Source organism: Aphanomyces invadans (genome assembly GCF_000520115.1).
Source record: "Aphanomyces invadans strain NJM9701 unplaced genomic scaffold supercont1.23, whole genome shotgun sequence".
Taxonomy (NCBI): Eukaryota; Oomycota; class Saprolegniomycetes; order Saprolegniales; family Verrucalvaceae; genus Aphanomyces; species Aphanomyces invadans.
In genome coordinates, this window is record NW_008580168.1 from 603,411 (window position 1) to 612,628 (window position 9,218).

The 9,218-nt window shown below is 56.2% G+C and overlaps 2 protein-coding genes across 3 annotated transcripts; one reads left to right on the plus strand and one right to left on the minus strand.

The window, feature by feature from the left end:
* Positions 1-3,515: 3,515 nt before the first annotated feature.
* H310_09916 (hypothetical protein) lies at positions 3,516-5,596 on the plus strand. Its single transcript, XM_008876131.1, has 11 exons — positions 3,516-3,688; positions 3,744-3,768; positions 3,827-3,834; positions 3,896-4,148; positions 4,201-4,305; positions 4,359-4,612; positions 4,660-4,684; positions 4,749-4,756; positions 4,809-5,064; positions 5,126-5,233; positions 5,290-5,596. The coding sequence occupies exons 1-11, from the start codon at positions 3,528-3,530 to the stop codon at positions 5,554-5,556; spliced, it is 1,470 nt and encodes a 489-aa protein (XP_008874353.1). The 5' UTR covers positions 3,516-3,527; the 3' UTR covers positions 5,557-5,596.
* A 209-nt stretch (positions 5,597-5,805) lies between these two features.
* Positions 5,806-7,760, minus strand: H310_09917. 2 transcript variants are annotated; one of them, XM_008876132.1, is made up of 10 exons: positions 7,640-7,760; positions 7,560-7,584; positions 7,487-7,494; positions 7,082-7,430; positions 6,935-7,040; positions 6,748-6,880; positions 6,663-6,695; positions 6,333-6,600; positions 6,177-6,284; positions 5,806-6,129 (listed from the first exon to the last, which is right to left on the minus strand). In XM_008876132.1, exons 1-10 carry the CDS (start codon positions 7,753-7,755, stop codon positions 5,878-5,880), a joined length of 1,398 nt encoding a protein of 465 aa, XP_008874354.1. In that variant the 5' UTR covers positions 7,756-7,760; the 3' UTR covers positions 5,806-5,877. The 2 variants fall into 2 exon arrangements, with proteins under 2 accessions (XP_008874354.1, XP_008874355.1); XM_008876133.1 differs by having other exon boundaries at positions 7,082-7,494.
* Positions 7,761-9,218: the final 1,458 nt, after the last annotated feature.

Here is a 9,218-nt window from a genome sequence, read left to right on the forward strand (position 1 = left end):
TTTCGAATCAAGATAAGTAAAAGATTATATTTTGAAAGGTCGTGGTCCCAAGGCGGTGTGCAGGACGATATGCGCAGATAAAGTCATCTACCCGACGGATATGGGAATGTGGACAATGGTGGGGACGGAAATGCGTCAACGCCAACATTTACTTGCCAAAACCACTTACGTTAAGCTCATGTAGTGTCCAAGACCTACGAGTCGTAGTCGAACTTGCTCATGTCGGTCGACACGTAGATTCGAGATTCATTCATCTTCAGCACGGAAATCAAGATCACAATTAATCTGGCGAGCTGAATCGGAGGACTGGCCGTTCCAGGGATTTCCGTGCTGGTTGAACGCCATACACCGCCGACCACACTTTTTTCCCGCGCTGCAGACCTTGCGACTAGTATGTCTCAATGCATTCCCTTACCAACGCCGGCGGGGCTTGTCGAATTCGTGGAGCAAGATCAAATTGCAGTGTTGTGCGGGTGGCGCCGTGCGCCAAATGATTCGAGTGTCTATATCCGTATGCCTCCTATGCAAAGTACAGCCAAATGACTGTCGCATCGAGCAGCATGTCCCGTCTGCGACGTACGTGGAAAATGCAAGCCCCGAAAGGTTGCGATCGGCTGGCGCGGCGAGGAACTCCGACCATACATCGCTCACTCGCCACGAATACATGAGGATCTAGATAGTAATAAAACCTTCCATTGCGATGAGATGGGGCGTTTTCCTCTTGCATGAATCACAATAAGAAGTGGCTCATATGCGCGTGGTGCAGTGCAAGGTCCTGCCTTGAAATGGAAAGCCCTTCAAGCACTGTTTGTCATGCGTTTTGCCAACCATCGTGACACTTCTTCAGCGTTGCGCTGGGCATGCATGTCAGTAAAGTACTCCTACAACGCCTAGATGACAAGGTTCAGTTCATACATCTTTGTTCGCCGATGGCGCTCTAGCTGTTCCTACGACGGATGAGACGTTGGGAAATGAGCCATCACAGTTGACGAAGCATAGACAGGTTGTCCCATTTGTAGTGGTTCCAGTCTTTCTACCACGTGAATTGATGCGATTGCCCTCTGCTTCGTTTCCAGTCTCAATCGTAGAATATGCGTTCTCGTCCTCTGCTTCGTTTCCAGCGTCAATCGTACAGTTTGCGTTCTCGAAAGCTCGCAAATTGTTGCATTGCTGGAAGCGCAACCAACGCAGCCTTCCAACGATGGGGATTCCATTGACACGTTTGTTGTTCAAATGCCCTCAGCGGGGGGTGTCATGAACGGCGTGAGAGACCAGCGCAGTCGCGGCATGCCTGAGTTGACGTAGTTCCTCTAAGGAGCTCCTGGAACACAGACCACCAATATCGACGTGTTGGCATGGCAGCTTCAGTTATACGTTCGACGTGTAACGGTTACCGTCGCCGCATCTGTTACAAGGGGCGCTAGAGGATCGACATGGTGGTGATGCAATTCAACCACGCCAGGCCATCGACCGGCCGATGCGTTAAGTATACCTGGTCCTTCGGTCGTGAGAGCAGGCAAAGACTTGATGCGGACCCGGTACTTCACTCCTGCGTTGCGGAGGACGTGACCACAGCTTCCAGTGTGCTGAATTCGCGTGCGAGTAGATTGCTGTTGGTACAAGATAGAGTATGCAAGAATTTATTGGGTACAGACACGTCCAGCCCTGTGCACAAATGTCCCGCCAAGGGCATGCACGAGCTTTCATGCTGCGGCATGTTCAGTCGTCGCACGTCTCCACGATCGATCCTGCGATACGATTTGGGATATCCCATGCAAGTCCCATGTTGACATTTTTTGGTATGGAGAGGGGTTTTGACCTTCCCCACCTGCAGCTGCGCAACCTCGAGTTCACCGAATTGCGGTGGACGACGCGAAATTATGAAATGATCAAACTGCTCTGTGGCAAAACAGAAGTCGGTCGGGACGACCTAGAATGTGGAGCAGTGGCTCTGGGCAGCCCGACTCACCCCCCGTGTGGCCAGGATTCCACATCATTCTCCTGTCCCAATATTTCACCGTGCTGCCTGGGGCGTCAAGCTGAAATCACACGAGATAACCGTCGTGCCAACTGTTGAATCTTCACAACACGAAGTTCAGCCAGTGTGTGGCCACATCACACTCACCGGAGCAAGGAGGCGGAGCTGCGAATACGCTAGCGGCTGCAATGACCACGTGGCTTGACTCGTCGAATTCGTACGCTAGACTCCGTCTGGTTGAAAGCCATGTTGTACGCAGTAGGCAATTCACAACCCATCAACCGAATCCACCTCCCGGACTCGAGCGATATCCACCACTCGTTTCATTAGGCGAATCCTAGACCGGCCGCAAGTTGAAGAACAAGAGGCTGCTCCCACGACAACTTGTCTGTCCGCCGTGCCACACACACCACGTCAATGGCCGTCGCATCTCGTTGAATCATGGTCTCGCCCTCGCTCGAAACCCCTCGGACGGGGCCCTCTCCAGAGACCACAATCAATTGACATACTTGAAGGTCTATGGAGAATTCGTCAAATATGTTGATACCAAGATAATTGATTGGGCCGGGGGGGGGGCAAATGCGCCTCCCACAGCGTGCGGCGGTGGCGCATTTGCCCCCCCCCCCAGTCTGTCACGCGATCACTCATCGTGACTCGTATCCATCGGCCCTCTCCCGTCAGCGCGCAATGTCAGTTTACGGGGCCGTCGGTTTTATGCAGCCAAGTGTGCCGGGGTGTTTAAACCAAGTCGAATGGGGTTGGAACAAAATACTCATTTTCAACCGATTTTAACGTGGATGACGTACACTGTACCCCATGTCGCGCATCCGGGTCATACGTCACGTTGTGCAGCCCATACTCCATTGTGACATTGCTTGATCCACTCCGTGAGGTAGTCCTCTTGCTACGGTCAACATCTTTCTAGCACCAGCCCGACGTAAAATCATAAAACCCAAAACGTATATTGGCGTCAAACATCGGTCGGCGAAATCCCACCACGGTTCCGTCCTTCTGGTGAATTCCTTTATATCAGTCCCTTACCCGGCAGGGCCATCTCGTCCGCCATCCATTACATTCGCTAGTGCCTCCCACGGTATCATTCGTCATTCGCACCGAGTGAGATTCCGTGCTATCGTCATACTGCCTCGTTGAGACACTGGCGTCGCCTTGCGGGGCACGTCATTTGCTTCGATCACGGGGCTATATGACCCTCTGTTCGCACCATTCACTGTACTTGGTTAAGGTTCGTTGGAGTCGGTAGTATAAACACAGCAACTGAGGGGGGCGTCTGCCTGACGGAGAGACTCGGCGCTGCATGCGACGCACATCGGTGAACGAGCCCCCGCTTCAATGGCACATACGCCCTTGGGACTCTCTGAAGGAGATACGACGGACCCGGTCGCCGCCTTGGCGTGGGGGCCAACCGATCCCTTCCTCTTGAGATGGGATTCCCAGGTCAACATCCCGTAATCGAATCACATAAACACGCAACTGGCTGCCCCGCCGTGGCCGAATGGCTCCCATAATCTGTCTCGAGGTGATTGTGAGGATGGGCGACGGCAACGCATTACATGCGCCGAGATCGCGACGCCCCGAGGACGGGAATGCGCGCGAGCGGCCGATTCCACCTGTCCCGGTCGCGAACCGCGTTTTCTGCACCTTTAGCGACTGCCCGCAGTGCGCGCATGGATTCAACGAGTCGTACCTGAGGTACGCGATGTGTCGAAGGAAAGGTTCCCTCACGCTTGTGTCGGTGACGTGGCAGGAGCTACCGTCCCAACGGACTCAAGGTATGACACATGTTGTGAGGGACGATTCGAGGATGGACATTCAACGATGTGCCTGTAGGTTTTGAGGTAACAAGGCGCGTTCCCGCGCACGTGACCCGATGGAATCATCGTCGTGTGGATCGTGTAGATGCTTTCCACACTGCTGTCCGACCCACATGCTCAACAGTACGTGCGGCACGTCCGTCATGATGCAAATCGCGGGACAGTTTTCCCCGACCGAAGCGCTGTCGTTCGTGACGTTTGCTCGATTTGAAACGACGATGGACCCGCCGTCGTTCCACGTCGGCAACTGCGTCCCATTTGCCGAGTTTGCCGACTCGGATTCGAAATCGTCGCCGTGGTATCCCGGCGCGCTCTCGACCAACTCTGCCGACGACGACGTACGGCCCTGTTCCAACACTCTGTGTGTCGATCTCACTGCACCACGAGTAGCTCCTCATGCGATACACATTCAACGAGCACATGCAGCGGCCGTGGAGCTACGGGTGGACGTCGAGCGCGAGCGCCGCCCTTCGCAACACATTGCACGTGTTCAAGGTCGTCGCATGCCAGCCACCGCCATCCAGTTGTCATCGTGGTCGTGATGGTAGGCGTATTTATTGTGCTCCAACGGCAACGATACCCTCGTTGTTGTGGGGATGGCGCAGTCCCAGGCATTTTCGATCGTGCCGTATAAAAGTGCGGTGGCCGACCGGAAACTGCATCGACCTACGTCGTCGTCGTTAGCACCACCGCAGCCACCGACAACGGCGCCATCGCGTACGGTGGCGCCCAGTGGATCCTTCTCCTGCGAGTTTGTGCCATGCGCTTGTGACAAGCCCCAGTTTACGTCGAGTTACATCCGGTGCGACCGCTCGATCCTGCTTGATAGCCCATCGTTGCGTTGAGTAGATGCAATCGATCAAATGGCCGAAAAGTACGTCCGCATGGAACATTTCTGGTCATGGCGGTCCGCCTCATTGCGCTCTTTTTCTGTGTAGCAACTCCGGTGCCGTCATTTTGCGCGAGGTCGAACCGCAAGCTGACTGACGATCGTGCAGGTGCTTTCCCCACTGTTGCCCCGAACACAACTTGCACTGCAGCTGCGGGGGACCGATCGCGGTTGCGGTGGACATGACCCACCCGATCGAAGGCGAGATCGTCATGTATGCCCATGGCGAGCGGGTAGATGATGCCGAGTTTGCGCTAAACCAAGTGGTCGCGCACGATGTGATTCTGTCACGACTGCACGAACCTGGTCAGAACGACCGCGGGGACTGGGTCCCTGGCATCTTTCAACCATCGCAGTCGACAGAGGTGCTATCGTTTTTCATTCCGTCGAGAAAGAGATCCATGGCGTCTGAAGCAAACTCTCTAGCGACGGTTGGTCTTCAATTTGAATGAAAACTCGACGCATTTGGGGTGGCCGTACAACTGGAAAGGCAGCGCGACCAAAGTCGACCGCAACCAACAGCACGTGTTGAAGGTGCACGACTTGATCTCGCGCGCAATCGTGGGGCTCCTCAACCGATTTTTGACCAGGCGTATGTCTTTCAGCTGTCACCCGACAACACAGCGCTTCGCGTGCTCAACTGGATTGCGTCGACGCCGTTCACGATGTCGTCGTTTCGACGCAGCAACACAACGCCAACATCGCGCACGAACAAGTACATTCAAGTCATCCCGACCGAAATTACAGATCAGTCGCTCCAGGTGCTGCGGAAGAAGGTCCCGGCCTCACGCAAGCGACAGCATGACCATGTCGAGTTGCCCACAACGCTCCTCAACGAAATCAACTCTGCTGGGTAGACATGTGTCTCGCGCTGTCCTCGTAATGGAACGCACACGTATTTATCTTGGACGGGTATGCAATGTCATCATGACATACCGCTACAAATCGACCGCTCCACTGCGTGTGGAGGCGCGTCCGTGTGGAGCCAGACACGTCACATTCCATCGCGGGAATATGCGGGGTATGTCATCGCGACATGCCAATTTCACAGCCCGCGCGCATGGCTCGGGCAGCCTGTCGCTACGATATGTCAGGATGACATACCATCGGTCCCAACCATCCACCAGGTTGTCGATATCTTTCTTATATAAATAAAAACGTCACGACACGAAGGATGTTCAGCCGGCAGACTGCGAGTCGTTGAGCACCGACGGCGGCGACTCAATCCGGTCCAGCGACCGCTTGCGCGGCACGAGTGGCGGCACCACGAGATCCGTGATCTCGGTCGGCTTGACTTCAATGTACGAGTTGGTGCGCGACGTTGGGGTTGTGTTGCACCGTCGAAACGACGACATGGTGAACGGCGTGGACGAGATCCAATTGACCACCCGCAACGTGTGGCCACCACGAAGCACTTGGAACACGTACGCCTGGTCACGCTGGTGCGTCAGGACAAGTCGCAGTTCGGTGCACGAACCTTGAAGATGTGTTTGCGATTGCGGTCGACCTTGGTTGCGCTGCCCTTCCAGTTGTATGGCCACCCCGCTTGTCGTGAGTTTTGGTTAAAGTTGAAAAGAAGCTTCGTCTAGTCAGCACGGTTGAGCGACGACGAGTGGCCCGACGTCCATCGTACCGGGGTCGAAATGCCGGGTTGCAATATGCCTTTGACCCAGTCGCCGCGCTCATTGCTAGGTTGATGCAGTCTCGACAAGATCATGTCGTGGGGGACTTCATCGTGCAGGGCAAGCTCGGGCATGTGCAACCGCTCGCCGTGGGCGTACATGACGAGCTCTTTGGTTGGACGCGCAAGTGGTGGAGCCTCGGTCAAATCGACACCGCACATGATGGGGCCACCGCAGCTGCAGTGCAATATGTGGTCAGGGCAACAATGGGGAAAGCATCTACGCCACAAGACCCATTAGATCGACGGCCGCTTGCGTGGCTGGGCAGCGAGTGCGCTCACCGAAGTTGCTTGCGGCCGTTCGCGCGGTTGCATCTGCGGGCAAAGTCAGTGGATAGGGAGCACCGGTGAGACTTGATGCACTCACCGAATGTAGCTGTCGCCAAACATGGGCTTCTCGCATTGACACGCAACGAAGTGACAGTTGAAGGCGGCTTGCGGCGGCGGCGCCACGTCGACAAAGTCGTCGTGAACCGAGATAGGCATCGCTTCGACTTCATCTGCTCCATGACATTGACTGAGTTTTCTCTGCGCGGAGGATGGCATGAGCTCACCGTGACCGACAGGTTTGTACGGCACAATGACAAAGCCAGGGGATTGAGCGATCCCCACGAGTTGCAGTACGCGCGGCGAGTCTTGCTTCGCAGAGAACAAATACCCCTGCTCCAGCATAAGGGACGGACGAGTGCCGACAGGGATACCTTGAACACGTGCTGCGTGTTGCGGAGGGCGGCACTCGCACCGCTAGTCCACCCATAATGCCACGGGTCGTGCTGCTTTGCTTTAAACGTAAACAGCATGGGGCTATGGCCGGACTGGCTGTCGCTGGCGAACCACGCCGCGAGGGGATTTGCACTGGACGAGACGTCGATGTCATCGAGATGCACTTGGTGGCCCAGGGACATCATCGGTTCGGCGCACGTTTCGAAGCGCCCGAACGCAACAAACGACTGCGCTTCTACTGGCGAATACGGTCCTGCCACCTGCATCACAACGCTGGTGCCGCACGAGCTGTGGGGGACATGGTCGGGGCAGCAATGGGGGAAGCATCTGTCCAGTCATGCATGAGCGAGCGGCGTGCAATCACGCGTCGTGCCAATGCTTACCGAAGAACCTACGCACAGTGGAAAGATGAGAATGCCAGGTACGTCGCGTCCCGTGGAGAGCAATCGCACGTACTTTGACGCCGTTCGGCTTGTAGTTCCTAAGGCCAAACACCGAAGTGAGCTCTCTCGGCCAGGGTCACAAGCCAGCCTCACCTCGTGTATGCATCGCGGAAGAACTGGCCGCACGTGGCGCAGTCGATGAAGGTGCAGAAGACGCGGTTCCGCAGTGGGGCCGTCTCGGTCTCTCGCGTCACGAGTGCGGGGTACATCGAGATTCGCAAGATGGGCAGCGATTCGAGACCAAGCCCCGATTGTGTGATGGCCGGTCCTGGGCTTACGGGGCTGGCGTTGCGACTGGTCCTGTGCATGGCTATCCCGTCATCAAGTCAGAACCGCTAATGGAGAGGGCGTTTTTCGACCACCGAGGACACGTTTTATGCGTTTTATGGGTTATATGCGAATCGGATGGGATTGTCGTCGGCCGCGACATCGAGGGAATGGGTGGCTGGCTGACGGTCCCAAGGCTCCAGCACGTCAGAGAGCAGCCGCGGCAGTCCACGGGTGCCCCCATCGAGGCTGAACAACCGCCTCAAGCCACGCCTGCCGCGTTGGCCGACCAATCTGTCTGACATCCTGCGGCGAGGAATCTGTCTGCACTTGGTCGATCCTGACTGATACCCACATGCGACAGCACTCGTTGCACCACCACCAACCTGTCTTATCTTGGTTGACAGTACTTGCAACAATGTCTATGCACACCACGGCATAGCAAACATCCTTCGAAAATTCCCGTGGCCATACCCGTCATGCCATGCAAAAAGGCACGAGTGTGCATGATACGGGGTCCCTCACTCAAAATGATAGACGGAGCGTCCCCACCGTCCCCGCGCGCGCAATTCGTCCACGCCGTGCTTAGGATGCTTGCGGTCTCTGACATGACCGCCACACGACATGTTTAGTTGGGCGGTGATAAAACGCGTTGGCGGGCAAACACGTTTTACATTCCAGAAAAACGCAGTGCGTTTTTCTCCCCGCACGACTTTATTTCGTTGGCCAATCACAGGCGGCGGCATAGCGACGGGCTTCTCGAAGGTCGAGTTCAGACGAGTTGTTCAATATAGTTGGACTCGGGGGCGTGCTAGTTCGTGTTCTCGGCCCAAAGAAGCTGCCAAACCATCCCGGTGATTGAAAAAGATGGCGGGTCCTTCAACATGGGGACGCCACGACCCGAATGAGCCGGGCCCGGTCCCCTCGATCGAGTGTCCAGGTGGCGCATTGGACCCCCAACCGGCTCCACGGGGGAGACTCGGCGGCGGCACTCGATGCATCTAGGGGGATGCTCGTGGGTGCCAGGGGCCTGCGCCATGCGTCCATGGATGCATGCAGCCGCCTCGTGTACCTGCATCGCCCCGACGGCAACGGACCCATGAAAAGTCATCGCCCATCCGGTAGAGGGGTCGTGCTACGTTATCTGATAGGCCTAATATGACCATCGCAGCTCGCTCCTGCAAGCTTCAACGAATCCAGCGCCGTCGTTTACGGGACAGCATCGGCAAACGACGCACCTGAATCCTGTCTTGCGTTTCGTGGCGTGCAGGTTGGTGGTTGCGAAGCGCCGTGCCTCACCGCGCTCGCTGCGTTGGGCGGTGTCGCGAGCAGGCGGACGTGATGGTGGTCCTGGCGGTTGTGTTCCCACGTGGTCCACATTCTGGTGGTCCATGCTGCACCCAAG

What these genes read in the sequence shown, in the direction of transcription:
- H310_09917 (XM_008876132.1), bottom strand. Translation starts at nt 7,755, where the DNA reads ATGTACCCCGCACTCGTGACGCGAGAGACCGAGACGGCCCCACTGCGG. An exon ending in TTCCGCGATGCATACACGAG is followed by an intron (nt 7,585 to 7,639) that starts GTGAGGCTGGCT and finishes GTTTGGCCTTAG; the next exon opens with GAACTACAAGCCGAACGGCG. An exon ending in ACACGCAGCACGTGTTCAAG is followed by an intron (nt 7,041 to 7,081) that starts GTATCCCTGTCG and finishes ATGCTGGAGCAG; the next exon opens with GGGTATTTGTTCTCTGCGAA.
- H310_09916 (XM_008876131.1), top strand. Translation starts at nt 3,528, where the DNA reads ATGGGCGACGGCAACGCATTACATGCGCCGAGATCGCGACGCCCCGAG. An exon ending in AACCATCGCAGTCGACAGAG is followed by an intron (nt 5,065 to 5,125) that starts GTGCTATCGTTT and finishes CAAACTCTCTAG; the next exon opens with CGACGGTTGGTCTTCAATTT. An exon ending in ACCAACAGCACGTGTTGAAG is followed by an intron (nt 5,234 to 5,289) that starts GTGCACGACTTG and finishes ATTTTTGACCAG; the next exon opens with GCGTATGTCTTTCAGCTGTC.